A 27,300-nucleotide genomic window follows, 5' to 3' on the forward strand; every position below is an offset into this window, starting at 1 on the left:
CAATGTTCCTCTTCAGTCCTCTTGTACACATTTACTCGTTGTACACGTTCCCGCTGTGGTCCAGGTCAAAGATCAGTGTGTATCGAAAAACTTCAGAAAGAGTGTCACAAACATTGTTGTGTTTTGAGATGATGATGATTGTGTTCATCTGCTGAACATGATTGTTCTTTAAAATCGAACATTTTTGGAAAATGGCATGCACAGATGAATCAATCGCCTCGAAGTGTATCTGTAAATGAGAAAAATATCATTCACAATCACTATATTTATCATTTAATTTATTTATGATTTTAGGACTATCCAATAATCCAAAGGTCATCGAAAAAGTATGTACGGTATGCATTAGTTTTGTTTAAAAAAAATGGCTAAATAGAGTAGGATTTATTGTTTTTATTTCAGTTTTAGTTAAGTGCATCAAATTAAACTGAATGAAATTATATGAATTAAATGAATTAAATGAAAATTAGAACTTCAGTTAGTTTTCCAAGTAACAAAAAACATCTTTTATGATTTTATTATTGTTATTATTATCATCTTTTTTAACTTCAATGACCCTTTTCGGGGTTACTATATTATATAATATATGTTCAATATTTAATATATACAAAATTATATTTTATATATAATCTTGCTAAGCAAAAAAATAAAAATTTTAAATACATTGAATTAATATTTTAATAGTATTAAATATATAATAAATAAATAACATTTAAATATTAAACACTTATATATATTTCAATGTCAAATATGAAATGTATTTATATTTAGGGTCTTCAGAAGCTTCCTTTTTGCTTAAGCTCTCAAATCAAATAGTCAGTCAATATAATGCATGTCACACGAAGGTGGACGTCAATGACACCGTAACTGGTTTTCGCATGTCTTATGACTTATATTTCAGTCTGTTCCTCGCACAAAGCTATCAAATAACTTCAGATGACTTGGAATAAAGCCCATGAGTCATATGGACTAACTTTATGGGAGTTTTGTCCTTGACAGCCATTGAGAAGGAAATAGTTATGAGAAGGAGCAATGAGAATGAAATAAAATAACAGAATGCAGGTTTGAGTAAATACTGACTGAATTTTCATTTTTGGGGGAACTTAAGTAACTCCCCAACACTGAAGACAGACAGACACGCATGTGATGGGATATCGTCCATGTGCCGGTCAGTAGTCTGGTCAAAAATAGCAGTGATTGGTGGCAAGGTCACTGCTGCTGCTGTTCTGACGAGAGCAGCAGATGTGTTTTATGCAACAGAGCAGATGAGATACCGCTCATCTCGCAATTCAGAGACCCCAAATATGGTGTATGGTCCAGAGGTCATTAAACCCACCCTGCTGCTGAATCTAGTGTTACAGCCAGGCATTCACTCTCTTACCCAATGAGACGGGGTCAGGGACAGGCCTCTGCAGCCACGGACGGCGGCCTGGAAATAATACACAAATCAACATTACATTCAAAACAAAGAGTGTGAATGCACATTAAACAATCACATCAGATTTCATAGCATTTAACCTGTTAAAATGATGTAGGAAATGTAATAGATTAATTTTTGGCAAGAGTGCACCTCAAAAACCTGCATCACAACAGGAGTTCTGATCTTTGTCAAAAAAAGTCACACTTTAGAAATCATCAGAAATGATATATCACTTAAAATCTCAATATTCATCCTTTGAAACCCATTTTAAAATCAAACATTGCATTACCATGAAAATGGTACATCAAAATCATGTTACAAAATGTTTTTTCTTTAGTCATGAATTATAAAATTTGGATCATGCACTTTCAAGTCTATGTTAAAAAATGTGAGTGACAGTTAACAGGTTAAAATCAACAGGCAATGGTGTTTGCAACACATTTTACTTTCATAACTGGACATATTTCCTAAGATATTCAATGAGAAATTAAGTTTTCCAAGTAAGTTTAACCATGTGGAATTAGTTCGATCTGGAGTTTTAGTGCTAGAGAAAAGGTAAAAAAAAAAAAAAAACATATATATATATATATATATAGATAGATAGATAATTTGAAGAATAATAGAGAAAAATAAATGATAAAATAAAAAGATTAATGATATACAAATAAACATATCATTATTTTAAATATAGATTAAAATAAAAATATTAAAATAAATAAGTTAATGAGTAAAAAAAAAAAAGATACATAAGTACAGCACTGTAAGCCCATTTATTGCACGGAATAAATTATTAAAAAGTTAATTGTGACTTCTCATCTCACAATTTCGAGTTATAAAGACAGAATTGCAAGATAAAAATTATATGTAATATTCTTGCAATTCTGAATAATAATTACAAATATTTTCCAAAATAATATTTTTTCTCTTTTTAACGTTAGTTTTTCTCTTCATGCAAGTTTTGTTTAGGGGTCCATGGCATCTAAAAGATTGAAAACCCTTGGGTTAGATGATGAAAAAATACTCTATTTGATAAGTGGTTGAAAGCAATGAAAAATAGAACTATTTGATGATTTGATAGCAAGCAGAACGATGATGTTTAATAAAGTGTGAAAGTGAGTCAATTTTGATTGCATGTTGACTTTAAAGCACTGAATCATATATATGTATACGTATTGTAACAAAATTTCAATGCATGATGTTTTCTCATGAAGCTTTCGCTGTCAATGCAGTAACCTTTGAAATAGAAGTCTGTTTGATACACACGACAGATTATATTATGGCTGCATCCCAGGTTGCATACTAATTGCCAAAAATAGTATGAGAGATAAGAATTATTTGACATTATAAAATGTCAAAGGTGCTCAGATGGTTTACTATTCATAAGGGATTTCTTGTGTGCATCCACCCACACTGAAGTAATATTACCCATAATTCCTTTGCACAGAAAATGAGGGTCTCTGATGGATTTCTGTTTATTTATTTTCAGTTTTAAGAAATGGCAAAGAACATTAAAACTGCCGCATCAATACTTAAGCATAAACTCTTAATAATACGTTTATAATATAAGTCATACAGTGCTTGATAATTTGGTCTGTGTATGTACATTCAAAGGTACACTACCGTTCAAAAGTTAGGAATTATTTAAATTTGTTAATGTTTTTAAAAGAAGCCTCTTCTGCTCATCTAGGCTGCATTTATTTGATCAAAAAATACTGTAATACTGTATGTATGCTTTCATAACCAGTAAAATATATGCAGTATTTTTAGTATGGAGTATGCAAACTGAAATGCAGCCTGTGATTCCAGACAGGATATATATCAAACACTGCTGGGCTTCACTGTATATATGGACGTAAAGATTTTCACCTCTCTGATGTCTTGGCCAGTTGTTCAAGCCTGTGAGGACATAATCAAAGTAACATATTAGTGCACAACTCACTGCCTGGTGTAGTCCATAAATGCAGGTATACATGTTCTTACAATTTAAGATATTGTGCAAAAAAAATCCCCTGTATGTGTTTTTGTTATAAGCGATATCAAGCAATATCACAGGAGTGCTGTTTTTGTCCCGAATAGCACAAGTGCAATTGTGATTTAATACAACAGTTCAGTAGATGAGAAGTTAATATTGTGTTATATTTGAAACATGATATTGTTTGTTTTTGCTCAATTTTGCAAACAAAAATATTAACTATAAAGCCACAGCAGAACGGTTGTGAATCAGGTGAACTAATGATACAAAGACCCATTTATAAAGAAAGCCATTTACTTCATTCCTGAATGAATCAATGACATTTACCACCACCTACTGGCAGTTTTGTTATTTTATATATACAGTATATATATATATATATATATATATATATATATATATAGTATATATATATATATATACAGTATATATATATATATATATATATATATATATTAGGGGTGTAACGGTTCGGTTCGGTTCAATACGATACACTGGTGTCACGGTGCGGTTCGGTACGGTACGGTACGTTTTAGATACAGCAAAAAGAAAAAATTGGCAGATAAATTTCCTTGATTTTTAAAAAATGTTTTATTTATTAAAACTAACAAAGTATGTGTTTTTTTTACATTGAACAATGATGGAGCTTTTCTTTACCCATCTTCTATGGTGTTTTCTTAGCAGCATACTGTATAAAACAAAAACAGCTCCTTATAAAAAAAAATGAAAATGTTATATTAGTTATGAACAAATACAAAGATGTAACTTTTTATATGGAACTCTATAACTCTTTATATTGAGTGTGTGTTTACTCAATTGGTTCTCTATAGGGCTTATGTTTTTTGGAACAAAGCAGGAATTACGGTCGGTCTGAAATGGGCTTGTGAAGGAATATTGTAACGGGGCTCAATTACATTAAGCATGTTCTTAAAACCTACGTTTTCCACTACAGAGGGCGCTCGCTCACTCAGTACGCGCTGAAGGCTCGTTGCAAAATGGCTAATGCGTTTAACAGACCAGAAATAGAAGATCCTCCAATAACCAACAGGTCTGGTGTTTGGGTGCACTTTGGATTCCCTGTAAGCTATAATGGTGATGATAGAATCAATGGTAAATAGTAAGGTCTCATATCCGTGGCCTACCAATCGCCGTGGTAATGTCTTTTGCCCTGTTTGAATCCGTTGGAAATGTCTGTCTAAATGCTGCGGGGATAGTTTGTTGCGTGTATGTTTCTGCTTTTTTCCGTCTTTTCCCAGATACTGACACACTAAGGTGATGTCGGCGTAAATGAGTTGACATGTTTCAAGTAATCCCGATGGTGTTTTTTTTTTTTTGTATTCCCGCTGGTGTCCCCTAGACGCGACATATCGTTGTTTTTTTATCCACCACTCTCTTGCCATCACCATTATAGCTTACAGGGAATCCAAAGTGCACCCAAACACCAGACCTGTTGGTTATTGGAGGATCTTCTATTTCTGGTCTGTTAAACGCATTGGCCATTTTGCACCGAGCCTTCAGCGCGTACAGAGTGAGCGAGCGCCTGACTGAGAAGCCTAACATAAACATATAAGTTGGTGTTTTTTTCTTCCTCGGGGGTGTCAGGGGCGTTGCCTGTTACGTCGTTTGGGTTATTGGGCTACCTTGTTGAACGCTTTTATTTTCCAAATATAATTAATTAGTCCAACGAACCGTTCGGTCCATAATGCGTACCGCGTACCGAACCGAAAGCCTCGTACCGAACGGTTCAATATGAATACGCGTATCGTTACACCCCTAATATATATATATATATATATATATATATATATATATATATATATATATATATATATATATATATATATATATATATATATATATATATATACACACACATATATATATATACACACACACACACACACATGCCGTGGTTTGACCTTGCTTTATTTCGCTCCTCGTCACATCTGCAGAAAGAAGAAACCACAAACTGTTATCACTGTCATACATCACAAACACTGTCTATTTCTGAAACCTCACATCTTCAACACAGAGAGAAAAACTGTGTTCAGGATTGCCCAGTATGCTACAGTATTCATTAGGTGTGCTTTGTTCAAGAAGTGCATTTATTGTAATCCTGGAATACACACAGATGACATACATTTATTCAAATGAGATACTGTTTCCTAAAATACAATGCATTTAATTTAACCTTTAATTTCCAGCTGCAATATTGAATATGATTTGAAGTAAATACCCTAAACATTTATTAAAATGACATTTTATTTCTGATATGATAACGGGGCGCCAATTGGCAAATTAAACCTATAAAACCTACCATATCATATATAATATGCACATTTCTAAAGCCTTTAAATGACCAGCGTGATGAAAATGTTGCTGAAAAACCTGTCGCACAATCTCCTCCTTGCCTTCTGTCGTCTGATTTATAGTGTAATAGTACAAACGTCCAGCTTCAGCTCGTGCTTCACGTGTTTTTTTTTTTCTGCTGTCAAATATTAACTGATTTTTAAGAATAACTTAAGTAATATTCCTTAAGATCCTGATCAAATGTGATTCTCAACTATGATCTTTAGGTTTTTAAGGAATGTTTATTTTCTCTCGATCATCACTGGATTGCATTGCATTATATGTTTTGATCTTTTAAATCTCATCTTACTAAGAGATATAAAGTGACCACTGATATTTATATCACTTTATGTAAGAATCTGATATACTGTTATAAAGATCTCATTGATTTAGTGTACAAGGAGCAGATTTCCGTCACTTTTTGTGCATATGAAAATCAGCATCTGCATCGAATTGCATATTTTTGCTCAGGTTTGCTCTCTGAATAAAAGTGTGCTTCTCACTATGTCATACTGTCTTAGATATAAAAGCCTGATGCATCAAAAATGAATTTATACTCTGCCTAATGGTTTAATAAACCCTGCCCTTGTGTGTTTTAGATTGCATCTCTGCGAGTGTAAACCAATAGACATCCATGTGTCTCCTTCTGCTGGTGAAGCTCACTTACTGCAGCACGCACTGGGGAATCTGCACATGCTCCATGGGAACGATCTGAGCCAGCTCCTCCAAACTCTGGACGTAACGGATCTTATCCATGAATTTCACACTGCAGAATGATGAAACTGCATTAAAACACATTCTACAAACTGTTGAGGGTGTTTATGTGATGTTTGGTGTTTTCTGACCTCATAAAGGGCCGCAGGATGGCCAGAACTGTCCGGATGAACCAAGAGGGATGTGCGATGATCAGACATTTGAGATTCTTTCTTAACCTGGATGTTAATGAAAAAAAAAAAACAATTATATGAAATTCCACACCAAAAATGGTCATAATAACTAACATCAGAGTCCCTCACACAGTATAAACCCAAAGTTTTTTTTTTTTTTTTTATCATAATATGTGTCCCTGAAGCACAAAAGCAATCTTAAGTCTCTGGGGTATATTTGTAGCAATAGCCAAAAATATATTTTGGGTCAAAAGTTATGATTTTTCTTTTATGCCAAAAATCATTAGCATATGAAGATCATGTTCAATGAAGATATTTTGTAAATTTCCTATCGTGAATATATCAAAACTTAATTTTTGATTAATAATATGCATTGCTAAGACCTTAATCTGAACAACTTTAAAGGTGATTTTTTGCATCCTCAGATTCCAGATTTTCAAATAGTTGTATCTCCGAATATTGTATAGATCATAACAAACCATACAGCAATGGAAAGTTTATTTATTCAGCTTTCAGATGATGAATACATCTAAATTAAAAAAAAATTGAATTCCCTTAAGACTGGTTTTGTGGTCCAGGGTCACCAGGGTTCTCATCTACGTTGACTTGTACCGTCTTTGGATCATCTGGTAGCATCTCTTGAGCCAGCTGATGCCCGGCATCCTTCTGCGCGGCGTGGCTCCATTCAGGTAGATGATCATGTAATCTTCAGCTACCAGCAGCTCCAAACTACTGATCACATACCTGCAGAGACAATACAATAAAGCATTGAGATAAGACTTCAGAAAATATCCATGATCCATGAGGAAGTGCAAACCTGTAAAATATCTGCATTTGTCTGTTGTTAAACATGGTCTTTAAAATCCATTCAAAAGGCACTTCTGTTCACAGAGGCTACATTTATTTAATAAAAAGCTGTAATACATTTTATTTTTCAAAGTTCAAACAGCATTTACCTGAAACAGAAATCTTTTATGACATTATAAATGTGTTTACTGTCACTTTTGATCAATCTAATCCATCCTTGCCGAATAAGACTATTAATTTCTTAAAACTTGCTTTGTATGCATGTAGAACAAGGTTATTATAGTTAATTAAAATTAAAAACATTAACCTACTTGAAATAAGCAACCTTTTACTAGCAACCTTTTTTCATTTATATTTAGTTTAACTTAATGCAGTAAAATAACTAACACCGAAATATAAATAATAAAAACTACATAGACATATAAAAAATAAGATTACTAAAAATGACAAAAACACAAAACAAAGAGACTAAAACTTACCAAAATGAAAATAAAAAATCTAAATATAAAAATTGATTCCAAAATATTAATAAAAACGATAATAGTAAATCAATGATACTAAAATAACAACAACATATCCGTTTAAATAAATTACTAAAACTATGTTCTGGAAATATTCGTGTGTGTGTGTATGAAAACACATTTATGGGTAATTCATAGAGAAATAAACTAAATGTAATTAACTATATAAAATACTAATAGTAATAATAACAATAATAATTTAACAAGATACTGTAAAAACTGTAAAGCAGTTATATGAATTCCTTTAACATTCCATTTGGATTCTGCTTCCTAACATTCTAATTTAAATTATGATTCTGAATCTGTTTGCTAACTTGATTTAATCTGAACTCTGTCTAGGACACAAAGTCTCTCTCTCTGTAACCCAAAGGTTCATGTTTATCTGATTTCAAATGCACACTGGTCTACTCTTTGACTAAAGTGTGTGTGTGTCTTACAGAAAGAGGTTCTCCATGATGTAACTGTAGTCTGCGCAGCCGCTGTCGGGCAGATAGCAGGCAGCAAACACGATGATGGCATTCAGTCCTTCACCGTAATAACCTGAACACAGAAACAGTAGCAGGAGATCAAGCTGAACACTTTCCATGTTCACTGATCCCACTGTTGGTGTAAAACGGCCTTGGAACACAATGAGCTGAATTTTCCCTGAAGTCAACTTACAATGTACCAGCAAACATGAAACATTTGTCTTTCAACTGTTTTTACTACTGTACTTTTAAAATATGAATGGCCTTGTTTTTGTATGTAAAGAGTGGGACGAGTTACGCAAAAAAAGCTGAATTTAGTGTTTTTTTATATAGTTAAAACAAAAACTTTAAATAAAATAAACTTTAACACTTTAAGATAAGGTTCCAGCAGGGAATGTTAGTTAATGTATTAATGAATGAATAATAAGCAATACATTTATTACAGTATTTATTAATATTTGTTAATGTTAGTTAATTAAAAAACAATGGTTCATTGTTAGTTAATTTCATTTCATAGTGCATTAACTAATGTTAGCAAGCATAACATTTGATTTTAATAATCCATTAGTTTAGATTAATAAATGCTGTAGAAGTATTGTTCATGCTTAGTTCATGGTAACTAAAGTAACTGACGAACCTTATTGTAAAGTGTTATCAAATATATATATATATATATATATATATAAACCTTTTCCAAGGCATTCATTCTCATTTTCTTTTAGTTTATCTAAAACTAAAATAACTAAATCTGAAATAAAAATGTATAAAACTATAGACATGAAAAAGAATAAAAATGACTAAAACGTTAAGTAAAAATAAAATGAAAACAGAAAATATAAAAACAAAAGCAGATTCAAATTATTAATAAAACGATAATAGTATCTTATTGATATGAAAATAACAAAGGTTTAAATCTCTTAATCTAGTAAACAGCATCAATAATCAATAAGTTGATGAACAGAAGTGTACTGTATGTAGAAGCAAATTAAGTAAAAAATTCTATGGGTTTTAAAAGTTATATTTTTAGTTAAGATTTATTTTAATAATATTTTTTACAAATATAATTATTTAAATAATTAAACATAAATTATAAAAACATTTTTATAATTAGTAATTTTTTTATGTTCAGGTGAATGAAAAGGGTATGAATGATAGTGTATGTGGAAATATATATATATATATATATATATATATATATATATATATATATATATATATATATATATATATATATATATGTGTATATTGATAAATTTAAATAAAAGTTCTGTCATTTTAAATGATGATATCATGGCCTGACCTCCATGTGTGACGACACGCAGGTATGGCCTGATGACCTGCATGTCTATCCTGTGCTCCTGATCACCGATGAGCACTGTCCTCCACAGACGAGACGCACCATCGTCTCCGTCGCCGCCTGGACCCTTCGCACTGGCCACCGGAGTGTCGTCTAAAACAACAATACGATCTGCATTTAACTGGGCAATGTTGTATGACATAAATCATGCATTTAACTGAGTATGATACGAGACGAGTGAAGCTTGATGTCTTCGTCCGAAAGTTTGGAACTTTGAAAAGCCATATCAATGATTTAGCACATTGCTAACATGATTTAATACAGTGCTAGCAATTTACTAGTATGATTTAGCACAATGCTAACATGTTTCTAGCATGATTTAGCACATTGCTAGCATGTTTCTGTTGTGATTTAACACATTACTTACATGCTTTAACATGTTTCTAGCATGATTTAGTATATTGCTAACATGTTTCTATCATGATTTATCACAGTTACCATAATTTACACATTGCTAACATGATTTAATACAGTGCTAGCAATTTACTAGTATGATTTAGCACAATGCTAACATGTTTCTAGCATGATTAAGCACTTTGCTAGCATGTTTCCAGTGTGATTCAACACATAACTAACATGTTTTAACGTTTCTAGCATGGTTTAGCACATTGCTAACGTTTATCGCACAGTTAACATAATTTTGCACATTGTTAACTTGATTTTAAAACAGTTCTAATATTTTACTAGTATGATTCAACACATTGCTAACATGTTTTAACATGTTTTTAGCATGATTTAGCACGTTGCTAGCATGTGTCTATTGTGATTTAACACATAACTAACATGTTTTAACATGTTTCTAGCATGGTTTAGCACATTGCTAACGTTTATCGCACAGTTAACAATTTTGCACATTGTTAACTTGATTTTAAAACAGTTCTAATATTTTACTAGTATGATTTAACACATTGCTAGTATATTTTAACAAGTTGTTAGCATGATTTAAGACATTGCTGACATGTTTTAGCATGTTGCTAGCATGATTTATGACTTTTCTAGCACATTTCTAACATGTTTTAACATGTTTTAGCATGATTTATTATTGTATTCACATGTTTCTAGCATAGTGTAGTAAGTATAGTGGTAGTAAGACGATTTAGCACATTACTAGCACAATTTAACATGTTGCTAGCATGATTTAGGACATTTCTAGCACATTATTTAATATTGCACTAGCACGTTTCTAACATGATTTAACACATTGCTAACTTGTTTTAGTATTATGTTTAAATGATTTAACAAGTTGTTCACATGATTTAGGGCTGTGCTAGGATGTTGCTAGCATGTTCGTAGCATGATTTAGCACATTGCAAGCATGTTTTAACATGTTGTTAACATGATTTAGCAAGTTGTTAGCATTATTAGCTTTGGCAAACCAACATAATGAGATTTGGTCTGTAATATTTTCTGGAGACAAAACCACATGACCTTTGACCTCCGAGTCTGACTGACCTTCCCATTCCAGCTCATTGGTGTTGTTGAGGGAGCCGAGCGAGTCGTCGTCAGGCGTGTCGATGTCGTCCACGTTTATGTCTAGGTCGTCTGGGGTTTCCAGGAAGTCGTCAGAAAGCAGCGAACCTTCGCTTTTATCCAGCGACAGGTTGATGGCCGGAGCGATGAGCGTGCGGCGCTTCTGTCGACCCGAATCCGTGTGATCCGCAGTCAGAGCGGCTCGGTGAGCTGGACAGAGAAGTCACAAACATTCACAAAACAGACTGCTAAAATAAATACATTTATGAAAAACACTCTTCAACCAGAAGACAGCAGTGAATTTATAATATCATTAATATACTTACCGGTATATAAGATTCATTCATTTTTCGAGTTTGCTTTTCGTTTTCAGTTTTATTTCAGTTTGTTTTAGTGATTCAGTTTTTTTTTCCATTTATTTTTATTATAAAAAATTTCAGAGTGATATTTCAGTAATTTTAATACTTTAACTTAAACTATGCACAAAAAAAAATGCTCTGACAACTAATTGAAAAAATATTTTTTTGTAATTTTGTGTTTTTCTACGTTTTACTTTTGTTGTTTTCCTTCATTTAATGTCTATTTGATTTTAGTTTTAGTAATTTTACTACTTCGACTTAAACTAATTGATAACATAAGTCACAAACATTCAGAAAAGAGGCTGCGAAAATAAAACACATTTACATAAAAAGAAACCTTTTAATTAATGAAAAACACTCTTCAACTTATAGACAGAAGTGAATTTATAGTTTCATTATTCATTCATAGTTTGAAATAGTGTTTATTTTTATGCTTTTCATTTTCATTTCAGTTTGTTTTAATGAATAATTTTTTTGTTTGTTTTCTTTTTATTTAATTTCAGAGTGATATTTCAGTACTTTTAGTACTTTAACTTAAACTATGCAAAAAAATATGAACCAGCAACTAATTGAAAAAATAATTATATATATATATATACTATAATGTTTTTTATATTTCATTTTAGTTAATGTTTATTAATGCATATATATTTTTTTAAATATATAATAATTATTTTCATAAATATAATTTTTTTATTTTGTTCGTTTTAGTAATATTGTGTTTTTGTCAATTGTTTTGTATTTTTTTTTCCTTTTTTAAATGTCTTTTTGATTTTAGTTTTAGTAATTTTACTACTTCGACTTAAACTAATTGATAACATTAATTATGTCATGATCATGAAATTTATTTTAAAATGTTATGATTATGATATGTAATGAAATTATGTTGAAAAACAATGTTGCCCAGGCAACTAATTGAAATAAAATGTTTAGTTTAAAAAAATATTCTAATATTCTGTAAATATTAAAAATAATCTATTTTAATTCAGTTAACATTTATGATACCTATTAATTACTTTTAAAAATACATATAATCTATCTATAATTTAATATAAAATCATTTTTTAATATTTTGAATTAATTAATGGCGATTCAACTCAGAACTTGAACCAGTTTCCTCTTCTTCTAATGAAATCTGTGGATTATCTTTCTCAACTCTGCTATTTTATTAGCAGTGTGTCCATAAAGACTACATAATAAAAGTCTTTTTCACAGTGAAAAACACATGGATGAGATGCACAGAGATGAACGTACCAGTGTTGTCAGTGAGTCCATCTAAATCACCGTCTTCAGGAAGAGGCCTGGAAATCAAGCCAGAGAAATTATACAGACCACAACAGCACATTCGCTGTCATTATAGAGCCACTTCTTAAATGCACAATAATGGCACAACTCGCCACACTTTCATTTAGAGACCCACAATAATAATTGTTTCTTACTAGTCAAGTGAAAAGAGTCATGCATCCTCAAGTCTTGATTATAAAGATAGCACTTTTACCACAAAACATGGACAGTTAACAAGCTTCAGCCTCGAGATTAAACAACAATTAAACACCATGGTTATTGTAAATGATGCCGTTTGCACTTCTATGTCGAGTCTGAACCACAGCGGCTTCTAAACAGTATGTTTCAGACGATAATTAACCCATCATTCTCTGGCATTACGATCAGCAGTGTTTGTGTATCTCATGCTGACTGCATGTAATTACCCAGCAGTCTGTGCGGTGTCAAGGGACATGGTTAATTAGAGAGTGCAGTGCAGTAATGAGGGTTACAGAACTCAGTTCAGACAGTTTTGGTGACAGGATGCTTATAAAGATGTCTACTGCAACCATTATCTGTTTAAACCATTATCATGAAGTAAGTTTTAATGTTTGACACTAATATAAAAGAGACCATTCTTTGCATATGCACCATTATAATATGTAGTATAAGGTATATTAATATGGTAATCTATCAGTACACTGAAAGCTAAAATAAAATCATGCAGTTGTTAAGGATCTATTTTAACCGATCTGAGCCTTAAAAAGTAACTTTTTTTTTTTATAATGAAATCAGACTTATTAAAATTAAATAAATTGCATAAAGACATATCATCAATCAATAATTTATTTAAATATAATTTATTGATATTATAAATTAAACTAAATAATATAATAATAAATATAAAATAATATAATATAAATTGCATAAAAACAGTTAACGTGTGAAGCATTATTTTAATATTACTTATTAATATTATAAATAAAAATACAAATGAAACCAGTTACTAAATGAAACATTTATTTAAATATTATTATTGTTTAATATTATAAAAAAATATATATTACCTTTCATAAGAACAGTTACCATGTGAAGCATTTATTTAAATAATACAAATAAAAAAATTAAAATTAATTTATTTTTTAATTAACAAACAAACCTATTAATAAAACCAGTAACTGCATGAAACATTTATTTAAATATTATTATTGATTAATATTATTTAATATATTAAATTCCATAACAACAGTTATCACATGAAGCATTTATTTAAATATTTAATATTATTTAAATATTTAATAAATGTTTATAGTGTACCATAGTATATGTCAAAGTATTATGATATTGCCATAGGATATAATCGCTATGCCATGGTGATTTAGGATTATTTCATAAGAAAGTGTGAGTTAAACATTTAATGCAAAATTATCAAAAGCTAAAACATAATCAGGTTCATCAGCGGGAAAGTTTCATACATTACATCATAATTAAAAACCTACTTCAGCGAGATTTTGTTTAATGTGGGTTTATGTGATAATGTGCATTAGTGCAGCATCAATTATTCAGCACTCTGTGTTTCTAACTACCCCTGTTGTCATCGCAACACTGATGACCTCATATTTGCCCAGAAATGGTCATGCATTATGATGTAAGGCTGTGCTCTTTATGTCTTCATGTATGTTGACCCACATGCTGCTTCTGGACTGTTTATGCCACGATTCACCTTCACTTCTCCCTCATGTGCAGCTAGATAACACATCCCCAGCTCCACACGCTCTGAGCTCTAATACTGATCCCACATTAATAATCAAAAATCAAAGAGGTCCACGATGTGGAGGAAAATAACTCGCCACTAACGATCCCCCATGGATGTGCATATGTTTACATGCCTGGTGTCAGAGATGGAAATCTGCTTATTAGCAAGGAAAAATCATTATTACTAAATAGTATCAATATATAGATCAATGCAGTAGTAATTAGTAATTAGTTCTTGAATGAAGTCTCTTCTGCTTACCAAGGCTGATCAATAAAATGTGAAATATTTTTACAATTTAGAATAATGTTTTCTTTTCTCTCACTGACCCCAAACTTTTGAATCACAGTTCCAAGCAAAATATGAAGCAGCTAAACTGTTTTCAACACTGATCATAATCAGAAATGTTTTAGTATTACAGTTGCAAACAGTCAAAAGTCAGATCTCAATATGAACTCAAACATTTATCATCAATTCTTCAAAGACCAAATGATCTGAGCTTCCATCCACATTCACTTTAGCTTTTATTTATATCAAAAACTATGCTTTAATGCTACAATTACAACCTCTCTGTGTTGCATTTGAAGTATCTGGAAGATATCTGGAAATGTTGTAGGTCATATTCTGTGCAAACAGAAGATTCGTATGCAAAAATAGCATGGTAGCATGTTTTTCTGAACACAGAGTCAGTGTTTATGTCTGCGTCTGAAGGTCTTACCGTGGGAAATCATCGTCTTGCCACTCATCTTTCACCTCCATGTTCTCCATGCGTAAAGTGGCTTCAGTGGTTCCCATCCTCTGCTCCAGATCAATCACAGCACATGCAGAGGATAACACTACAGATTATTCTCTCGATTACTTCTCTTAAATGAGCTAATGCATTAAGATTGTCTCTTCAGCAAGAAACATGATTTGAGCAATAACTGGAATGAGTATCACGCCTGCACTTGAGTTGATTTAACAGTAACAGTGATGTTGTGTTTCAGGCTGAAACACTCTCAAATCACTCCCTATCAGGGGTTTACAGTCAACATGACAAATAATCATATTTAGTTTATTTATTTAGTTCACTTTGATGTATTCAATAACTAAAACTAAAATGGAAATGAATAAAAAACTATATGGACAAATTTGAAAACACAATAAATATAAAGTGATGAAAACACACAACAAAATTAATACAAATTTAACTAAAATGAAAATGGAAAATACAAAAATAAAAACGAATTCAATATATATGTGTATATATATATATATATATATATATATATATATATATATATATATATAATCTAATAAAATATTACGGAGCCCCGCAAATGACATGCAGGAAAAAATAGTCTAAATGGTGTGAAATTTTATTTTATTTTTTTCTTGCATGTCACGTGCGGGGCTCCGTAAAATACAAAAATAACTTATTTTATTTTTTGAGCAAGCTACCAAAGCAACATTTCCCATGTTCATTTAGTTTAAATTGATTTACTAAAATAACTAAAATAAAAATAAAATGTATTTAGTAAATAAAAAATAAAAATGACAAAACAGAACAAAATTCAAATTTTTTAACTAAAATTAAAATGAAACTGAAAATAATAAAAATAACAAAAACACAACAAAATTACAATTTTAACTACAACTAAAATTAATCAAAAATTAAAAAAGGAAAATACAAAAGTAAAAAAAACTTAACCATTTAATTTCAGCTATAGTTGCCAAAGTAACATTTCACTAAAATTAAAATATTCTAAAAAATTATTAAAACCTACTGTATATAGACAGTATATTTTAATAATGAAACACCAAAAACACACGACAAAAAACTGAATGAATAGAAAAATACCAAAATGAAAATATTACAACAAATAAAAAAACTCAAATGTATTTATTTTAAATTTATATATATATATATATATATATATATATATATATATATATATATATATATATATATATATATCTTTCATCAAAATATAATAACTTCTTATCTAAAATATATTTTTTTTTGTTGACTCTCCTCCAAGCACCTTTCAGCATTCAATCAATTCCACACGGAAAAATCAACATTTATCTCAGTGAAGGTCCTGTTTACTCAGAAATACGTCACACTGTGGAATGAAAATGAGTTCAGACATGGCTCATCTGGTCAAACACTCACAGCAGACGCTGGTTTCTCTCTGTGTTTCACCTTCAGGTCTGTTGATCTCTCAGCTCTTGATTAAATCCACTCATGCTTCAGATCTGTCTGTCTGTCTGTCTGTGGGGTGAAGCCGGTCCCGTCTGTGCTTCTCCTCAGACAAAGGGAGGCGTCTGGACGATGTTCAGCATCTGTGCATGACCGTTATCATCCAGAAACCACAACAAACAGATTCCTTCAGAGCAGTTATAAGATGTGTTTTATAATTCTTCCCAGACTAGTGCATAATCCCGCTCCAGGTTACGTCATATCACCTGGTGTCTCCTCCCTTTTCTTCTGTCCTTCTCTCTCTTATGTGGTGCATTTATTTCCCTCCTTTATAAAAGCCAAACCTTTCTGAACCTTGCTGTATGTGGAGCAAGCTGCAAAAGATGGAGGTCTCCTCACTGTTCCCTAGCAACAGCATCCCTGCGTCTCCATCCAGGCTCAATCTCTCCTCTGTACATTCATCCCTCATTCTCTCTCTCTCTCTCTCTCTCACACACACACACACACACACACAGCTGCTTCAGACTCCTCCCTCGTTCTCCTGTGATTGGCGGAGCCATGTTTCCTGCAGTGCTCTGATTGGCTGAGGCTCTGTGTGATGATGTCATCTGTTTAGTATTTGGGAGGCTTTTGTGCTGGTTCATGTACAGTATGTGCTTAGTGCATCTAATATATCATTTAAAGTTTAGTCAAAAAATTAGTCAAATAATGCTTAAAAAAATGTTTTATTGGTAAATTAAATACAGTTATTAATAAATTAAAATCAAGAAAATGCAACTACTTGTAACCTGCAAAACACATTTTAAATGTAACATAATAGTAGTACCAATAATAATAAATATTATTATTATGGTAGTTTTTGTTGTTGTTGATATAATAATAATAATAATAATAATAAAATTAGAATAGAATATTCTAATTAAAATTATTATAAACATTTACAATAAGCAATATCAGTTATACTATTACAATTACAATAATATTAAAGCAATTGATATAATTATTATTATTATTATTATATTTTAAAATGCTACTGTAAGTAATATATTGATATCATGGTTATTATAATTTAAAATAATTTTATTTATAGAAATGTAAAAATATATATTATTGTTGTTATTAGTATAATAACAAATTATTATTTTTATTAATAACAGTTATATTATGATTAAAATCACAATTATAAAAATAAAATAACAATGTTTTGTTAATATTAATAATAAAAATAAGTAAAATAATAATAATTAAAAACATTACTTTTATAGTTTTTAATTATTATTATTTTACTTAATAATAATAATAATAATAATAAAATAATAATGCTTTCTTAATAATAATAATAATAATAATAATAATAATAAGAAGAAGAAGAAGAAGAAGAAGAAGAAAACAAAATTTTATCTTATTTTTAATTATTATTATTATTATTATAATAATTTAATAATAATAATAAATGCATAACATCAACAACATCAAAAGAACACCAACTACAACAACAAAATTCATAATAACAACAACAATAATACTTATTATTATTATTATTCCTGAATAATGCATTGGTTTGGCCATTTGTGCCATTCTGTCTTTTGAATGAATACAGCCATAAACATCATAAAATCTTTTTAAAACAGTCCTCAAAATGGTTTTGTCAATCACAAACATGACTTCATAATGGACAAGAGTGAGTTTAGAGAGATGCTGTGTGTTCAAGACGGAGCCTGAGGTTTTCTGTCAACTCACCAGATACATCAGAGCGTCCATTAAAAGCCACTCAATCATTCAGGACGGCCAGCCATGTGGAATTCAGCACTGAGTGCTTTCTGTTTGTAGTTCAACCTCGCATAGTTCACCAAATACATGCAGTGTTCTAAAATATCAAAATGATTTATTTCAATATTAGATAGTTGTATTTGATTGTACAACATATACATTTCTACCAGAAGAACAGCTGTGAATATTAAAGCCAATATGGTTCACAAAGTTATAAAATATTCTAAATTAATTTTTCAGAGTGATAAATATTAATATTCAACTGTTGAAATGTCAAGTTCAGAGCTGTACTTCACTATATTCACCACAAGATAGAGCTAGAGTTCAATCAAACCTCCATGAGGCTCCTGTCCACAGCAGCAGAGCAGAACTTGATCTGATTGAAGAGAAAATAAAAACATTCAGTATTTAAACCTTATATGTGCAGGCACACTTAACAAAGAGAACAGTGGGGTAAGGTGTGCCAAATTTACTTTTACACTAATCAAAGTAAAATGAGGTTAAATTTAAACATCTAATTGCCTTTCAGAATTTGATTTAAAAATAATAATAATAAAAAAGAATCACTATAACACAGTGCCATAATAACATAAGTAAAAAGTTAATAAAAAAATAATAAAGATTAATGCTGCATACTTAATTTGCAGTGCTAATATATATATATATATATATATATATAAAGGGTTATTTTAGTATCCTTGAGAAACGGTTATATTTGTATTAATATTTTGAATAATATGATAATATTTTTATTTTTTATTAACTTTTTGTTGAGGTTTTCATCTAATATTTATATCAGATTTGTATTTGAGTCTTATTTTATAGTTGCACAATAAATAATTATTTTCACCTAATATTTATATTTCATTTCAGCCTTATTGTAATTATCAAACACATGTTTTAATAGTTTTTATTTAAAAATTGTATAACAGTAAAAATTATTTACTAATTAGGTCTAATTATTAATTTAGGTACACAGCTTCATGTTCAAGGTTTTTATTAACAGTATTAACAGTATTTGTAATAAAAACGTTTATTATATTAAAAAAGCATGCAAACCACATTTTCACTAGTTGTCTCAGAATGTCGGACAACATTGCATATGATGTATTTTAATATAAAGAAAAAAAACTCCTTGATATATGTATTTCAGTTCAGCAGAATTATGCATGAAGATAACAGCCGTTCGTCCTTGGCTCAAGGTGAAGCATTTATAATGAGTTAAGCTCTTGAGCCGTTTTCATCACCCTCATCTTCATCACAGGTGTCAAATCTGTAACTCGCACACCTCTGTAGTCTTCATATTGTTATTGTTGCTCCAAGACAAGCTCAAGTAGCTTGAACTTCTGAACCGGAAAGCTTGTTCTGCAGAGCCGTGGGTCAAACTCTTGAACTAGTGGAGACTGGATAGTTCATCTGTTCTTCAGGCCTAAAAGCAGAGAAGATGTCCTTCCTCCTGCAGCAGATGTTGGGGGACAAACTGAAGAACATGACAGGAGGAGGAAAAACCGATGAAGGGGAGAACGAGGGCGGGAAAGAGTCGGCGGCGTCTAAAGGAATGAGCAGAGAAGAGTTCGAGGAGTATCAGAAACAACTGATCGAGGAGAAGTGAGTGACACTGCCGTGTCATGCATGCACGAAATGTGAAATGCATGAAGGGTGTTGCTGTCGGCGTTACATTTAATGTTAATTTGCCCGCGGTGCATCAAATTTCGTTTTATTCCTCGTGGTTCGAACCGTTGTGCGTTTTAACCAATCACGCGCGTTTCTGTTGAGTTTAAGAACGCAGTGGCCAATCAGAAGCGGTTTGATTCGTCAGCGCGGAGAACTCTGGAATCATTCAAGCGACTGAGAACAGAATCAACATTCTCGAATTTCATCATCATCATCATAAACAGCAAAGAAATGCAGAAAACATGTAAGAGATTAATTTTGAGACAGCAGTGTTAAGTTAGTAAATTAGACTACTTAAAAAAAGTAATCCGCTACAAATTCCTAATTAGGCTTCTCCTTTAAAATCTCAGTTTGCTAATTAGCTACTGCATTTAAAAAGTAATATTGACTGTTAAATAATGTAACAGCTACTTGAAGGATCACTTGCATTTTTTCTCCAGATAACAGCGAAAAGAGCTTTAAATGTTCCATCAATTTTGATCGTACAGATAAGAGTATTACATCATTAATTAATACATACATTTAGTAGCATAATTTTATTGAGATCAGAAACTGTAATCAAATCACATACATTTCAAATGTAATGCATTGCATTACTGTGTTATCAGGAAAAGTAATTAGAATACAGAAACACATTAAACTTAACTCCGGCAGACAGCTTCACTGATTATACAACGTGATCTCATGAGAATACGTGTGTATTTTTACGTTTAATGTGGTTCTACCACACGTACATTACTTACGTTTTCATGCACATAAAAACGTACAACTTAGACGTATTTATAGCAGTAAAACGTACAAATACTTACGTGTTAGCAGCTAAAAAAACGTAAATAATCCAACGTAAAGTGTGAATTTATATGAATTCCCATGTATTAATATTAAAATCGTGGCTTTAATGATTTAAATCTGTTGTATTTAATTGTCATATCAATAAATGTTTTTATTGAATTTATTGAAAGCAGTTTACTCATCTACTTCTTAGGAAATAACATTTATGTGCATGCTGCAACACATAGATACACAAAAGCATAGCATACAATTACAAATCACATCCATTTTATTTGTTTGCTGTACTCCATATCTTTAGAATCCAGATGTTTGCAAGGAACATATCCATATCAATCGATCTTCATCTTCATTCTCAGCAACAGCGTCCGTCACAGTCAAAGTCCGCGCTCGTTATAATTCGAATTTGAAAATAGCGCCAGTGCGCCACAGGAACGTTACGGCATGGTTTACGGCACTGATATCGAACTCTCATTGGTTCTCACATAATTCGTCACAGATTGCGACATGTCGTGTTTCAGTTGATAGACATTTGAAATCAGTACTGCTACTGCGCCAGTGCGCCTTCACGGAGAGAAGACAGATTCATAATTTCACGGATTAATAAATTAAATTCTGCTCTGTACACTATAACAACTATTACTTCCAGAGAGGACTGCGACTGGAACTCATTATTATTTGAACTACTTTTGGTACCACTTTTGATATTTTTTCGCAAAAAATAAATGATTAACATTATGTTTGTTTGTCTGTTATTTGTTTATTTATAACAGTAACGTTATGTAGTTTTAAGAAATGGTTATGGGTAGGTTTAGGGGTAGGTGTAAGATTAACGTTAGTGGCTCAAAATAACGTTTTTTTTTATGTTTTATTCTTTTAACATTCTGTATAAAATGGGTAGGTGTAGGTTCGGGTGAGGTATAGGGATCTTAAATTTATCACAAAAAAATTATAAAAAGGGAAAATATACATAATTATGTAAAAAAATAATCCGATACGCATTGAAAAGCAGCTTCATGAGCAAATTTCTATGGATAACTGACTGTTCAGAGAACACGTTCTATCTGTACGTATTTGAGGTTGTTTTTACGTAAATTTCGATACGTATCGAACCTGTAATTACGTCCAGATAATACGTAAATGACACTGTAAATACGTAAAGGCACATACGTATTGGACAGTTTTAATTTACGTCTAAATATGTACGTTTTGATTGTGAGATCAGGCTGGATTATAACAGTAACTTTTGCGAAAGTGAACTCACATCAGACTGAAGACAGTTCTGTGCTCGCTTTAATTTAATCCCAGTTTGAATAACCCTTTTATTTTTCATGCTACGGAAATAACCAAAGTAAAGTCAAAAATAAAAAGCAATGGACAAGTACAAAAAAGCTTAGCGTTTAAAATTAATAAACAGTTCTTGACAAACAACAAGAACACTTTCTATTAATTGCCATTATACGATATCAAGAGCAATGATTGATAATTTATCATCATGATATTGCAGCTTTACTATCTAATGAGTTCCTGTTTGTTTAATTAATAATAGGCTTTTACATTATGAAATTCTTGCATTAAACAGTCTGTAAATAAACACAAATGCAGTGCAAAGATGGCTTTTGTTGATGCTGGGAAAAAAAAGTCTGGTGACAGTCCATAATATTGTGACAGGTTTGTGACGATTTAGCAAATCGAGGGAACGAATTAGTAAATCGTGTTCACAATTTATAAATCAAGTGAACGAAATAGTAAATCGAGGGAATGCTATAGTAATCGTATGCACGTTTTAGTACATTGAGGGAACGAATTAGTAAATCATGCACAAGATTTAGCCTACAATTTTTCCCTGCATGTCATGTGCGGGGCTCTGTGGTTTTTATTAATGCCCTTACAAAGGTTAAAAAAACAACAGCCTTGGAAATCAGCTAATAAAAAACTTTAACCACAACATGTCCTGATCAAATTAAGCAGCAGACACAGACCTATTTTTGATTGCTCTCAGTGAATCTTATTGGCAGTTACACATCATTATTAAGCATCATAATGTTCTGATTAGCTGATTTTGTTTTTGAGTTTTTTCTTTCAGAGAGCATTAATACTGATGGCAATTTAAGCAGCGATAAACTATAATTCAGTTTCATCCGAGTTAAAACTGAATAAATGCATAAAACTTCATGCAAATAAGTATTGATGGAGAGATGACAATGAGAGGGCAGAAAGAGGATGTCATGTGACCACGTGTGTAGTACATCTACTAACAACAACACAATGCCAGAGATTTATGACTGTCATTAATGAGCAGATGTTATGAAGACAGGTTCATGACACATTTTATTGTGGTCTCAAACTATTTTTTTTTTCATGTATTACTGTATTTATTTATTTTTTTATTTAACACTTTATTTTATTTACCAAAACTAAATTTTTTGTTATTAATACATTTTATAATTGTAAAAAGAATTAATTTAATATTTTTTTAATCTAATATTAGATTTTATTTCCGATTTATTTCAATTAACAAAAGCATTTTTTTTTAGTTTACAGTAATTTTATAATTGTAAAAAATAATTAACTAAACAATACTTATTTTTCATCCAATATATACACACACAGTTACCATAGAAATAATTTGTATAACTAGGTGGGAGCTTATTTTAGCAAAGTTAGCATAGTATGTATATATATATATATATATATATATATATATATATATAAGAATATATATATAAGAATAATTAACTAAATAATTAGTTAAATAATAAATAATAATTTATAATTATTTATATTATAATTATAATTATTATAATTTATAACAATATAATTGTAAGCATAATTACTAATAACTTTGGATGTCTATGAGTTCTACTATATTATATACAGTACCAAAGTAAATAAATAAATACAATTTATAAAAGCCTGATTGTTACATAAAAATATTACATTCTAATATTTCTTCCAAACTGCATTATTTACTGACAGCTTCATTGGCTTTTATTGAGATCCTTTGAGTTCCACACAGTGCACGGTGATGTTTATAAACATGATGAGATCGTCTTATTCTGTAATTATTGTCTTATCCTAATTCCCATTTCCTGTGGCATCCTGCCGGCCAATACAGCAGGATCAGTCTGTTACAGATGTCAGAGACTCCTGACACTATATTACAATGATTGTTTGTCATGATTTAAAACATAAACAAACAGTCTTGTGTGCATTCATTTAATTGTGGGATATAAGGACCCTAAACTCTCCAGCTGGACATCTGAAGATCAGGAGTGAGATGAGAAAACTCTCAGTGTGAAAGCTTGTCACTGTGACATCTTGGAAAAATAGCATGAAGCCCAGAACTGGGTCACGAGAGTCCTTACTGGGTCAAAGGTCACGTCCTGTAGTGTGATCCAAACACAACAACTAGTTACATCAGAAAATCATCAGATTTACACACAGGTGCAGGTTGGCAGTGTTATTTATTTTATATTTTTATTCATTATTTCGTTATCTAATTATTTATTATAAATAAAACCTAAAAAAGCATTGCCAAAGCTACTAAAGTTATTTTTTATTATTATATTTTTTATTATAATTAATTCATTGTTTAGTTAATTATGTGCTTTTGTAATTTTTATATTTATTTTCCAAAAGTATTTTTTAATTGTGTAATTCTAAAAATATTAACTAAATAATTATACAAAATAATGAAATAATTATAATTAAACAATATATATATATTTTGTTAATATTTATGCATTTAAAAGTTTTTATGAATACAACAAATTAGCTTTCTTTTCATTTTAATTTTAGTTCAGTTTTTGTGCTTTGGTAATTTTGTTAACTTTTTTATTATTTCCTCAGTTATTTTTTAACACATTTTTATTTACAACACCAACAAAAGAACATAAATATATAATCAGCAATATAATAAAGTCGTTTTAGGGATTGCGAAGGTTGCATTTGTATGTTGTTTGATAGCTGGGCTGGGTTTGGTTAGTAAGTATTACAGCGTCGTCCCTGTTTGACTGGAGATATAATCCACCTGCTCCATATTTTAGCTCTAAACCCTTCTAACCTTCTTAGGCTCTGTCCTGCTGCAGGTCAGCTAGTGTAAGTGCTGGACGATTGCTTATTTCTGTGAGCAACAGTCTGTAGATCCGTATGAACGATGGCTAATCTCCGTGGTTCAGAGTAATACGATTGTGAGGACTTGTTGGGAAGATGCTCAGATTGATTGGTTTCAGGTAAAACCACTGAACAGCACTTAATTTCTGCCCTTGTAAATTAGGCTAATTATGTCACTTCAGCAATACGGTCAATCTTAGAGCTCAACATTAGAGAACAACCTACAATTTCCTAAATTTCGAGGTCAACACTTAGTCCTATTTTGAAGTTATCCTAACAGGAGCCGAAGAGCAGTTTTTTTTAAGCATATTTCATAAATTAATTGCAATCTGAAGCACAGTGTAAAAAACTAAAATGATATATTTGAAACAACACAGATAACACTCAAAGTTATTGGTGTTAATTTGGCACCTGGTGCTAATTTCTTAATTATATGACAAACCCTTTTGAAACAGTGCATTAACATGTTGCATGCTTTGTTGACAGAATCGCCAGGGACAAGGAGTTTGCAACAAAAAAAGCAGAGCGAGCAAACTTACGAGTGCTGATGCGTGACAAATACAGAATACCACAGGTAACACATCACAGGTTCATCATGATAACCAACCGGAAATATTTCCATTAATAATAGAACATGCTGGGATAATCTCACAAATAACATGCTCAGATTACACTGCTTTGATTTTGGGGGGACATTTGTTAATCTATTGAAATGTTTATGAAATCCAATTAACCCTATCTATACTGTAAATAAAAAAAGGCCTCTAAATGATGAAAACTTAGTTGCACACCATCTGTGCCTTTGATTGATAGTTTAGAGTTTATTTATTTATCAAGTAAGAGCTCTTGTAGTGTAATTGTACAAACGTCCAGCTTCAGCTCGTGCTTCTCGTGTCTTTTTGCTGTGAAATCTTCGCTGATTTTTATAAAGTAAATGTGAGAATAACTTTTTTATTAAACATTGTTAATATTTCCAGATGAAACCTACTGGACTGACGCAACGTACATGATTATCTATAAAATCCTGTTCTATATTCCTGCTATATAAAATCATCATTGCATTGCATTATATGTTTTGATAATCAAACGAAGCATCTAAATATCATCTTACAAGACACGTATTGATTTGAATATAATTTTATGTAAGAATCTGCTATACTGTTATAAAAATCTCGTTGATTTACATTATAAGCATCAGAATTTCATCGGCTTTTGATCACATAAATACATCAGCATCTGCACCAAATTGCTATGCTGAAAATATTTTTAAAAATATTTTTTGCTCTAAATAAAACAGAGCTGTTTTTCCTCCATATTCTCAATATATCAAACTATATGAGCCTTAAAATCCTGATGGATCGAATAGAATGCAAAATGCATATGCAAGTTTGTGTTTTTATATATTGTCTAAATTGGTCCATTTCAAACAGACTTTACAGGGTTAAAACCGTTTTGTTATGTCTGTTTTTGAACCCGTAAACAGAGTGCTCAAGATGAAGCCACCGTGCAGATGGCCGGAGACGACCTGGACATTCCCGAGGAGCTGGCGAAGATGGTGGATGAAGACGAGGAACAGGAAGAGATAAACGATTCTTTTCTGGGAAAACTCCAGAACATGGACGTGGACTTTGATTCGATCAAAGCCAAAGCTCAGAGCACGATGACGGAGGTGAAACAGGTGGCGGAAGAAAAATGTGTCATGATGTGATTTGGTTATGTGGTGGCATGATGTGGTTAAACAAACCAACAAGTGTGGATTAAAAAAAATATATATATATTTTTAATAATAAAGGAATATTTTACTCAAATGGAAATTCCGTCCACATTTCATCACCTTTTACCTCTAGTATGACTTATTCATATTATTCTGAACAACATATACTGTATGCAATGACACTAAGGTGACTGAAAAATGACAGAATTTTCATTTTCGAGTGTACTGTCCCTTTAAGAGGGTTATAGTGCAACTTGGGGGTCACTTGCTTACATGCATGAAGAAGATGCACACTTTTAAAGCATGATTTAACCCTTGACGAGCTGGACTTTTCTGCACTTTTTAAAACTAAACATTTATTTTCTGAACCCTCAGACCAAAATGGCACATGATTCCTTAAACCTTACGTTTAGGTATGGTTAACCATTGTTTC

The 27,300-nt window shown here is 31.2% G+C and overlaps 2 protein-coding genes across 2 annotated transcripts; one reads left to right on the plus strand and one right to left on the minus strand.

The window, feature by feature from the left end:
* Positions 1-1,376: 1,376 nt before the first annotated feature.
* Positions 1,377-15,433, minus strand: LOC132154108 (caytaxin-like). Its single transcript, XM_059562732.1, has 11 exons — positions 15,341-15,433; positions 12,861-12,907; positions 11,230-11,457; positions 9,721-9,870; positions 8,391-8,493; positions 7,238-7,369; positions 6,584-6,670; positions 6,406-6,504; positions 5,309-5,335; positions 3,284-3,313; positions 1,377-1,426 (listed from the first exon to the last, which is right to left on the minus strand). Exons 1-11 carry the CDS (start codon positions 15,415-15,417, stop codon positions 1,393-1,395), a joined length of 1,014 nt encoding a protein of 337 aa, XP_059418715.1. The 5' UTR covers positions 15,418-15,433; the 3' UTR covers positions 1,377-1,392.
* Positions 15,434-19,822: 4,389 nt separating this feature from the next.
* Positions 19,823-27,089, plus strand: cplx4c (complexin 4c). The gene is made up of 3 exons (XM_059562733.1): positions 19,823-20,182; positions 25,640-25,727; positions 26,637-27,089. Exons 1-3 carry the CDS (start codon positions 20,019-20,021, stop codon positions 26,859-26,861), a joined length of 477 nt encoding a protein of 158 aa, XP_059418716.1. The 5' UTR covers positions 19,823-20,018; the 3' UTR covers positions 26,862-27,089.
* The last annotated feature ends 211 nt before the right edge of the window (positions 27,090-27,300 follow it).

Source organism: Carassius carassius, chromosome 12 (genome assembly GCF_963082965.1).
Source record: "Carassius carassius chromosome 12, fCarCar2.1, whole genome shotgun sequence".
NCBI lineage: Eukaryota > Metazoa > Chordata > Actinopteri > Cypriniformes > Cyprinidae > Carassius > Carassius carassius.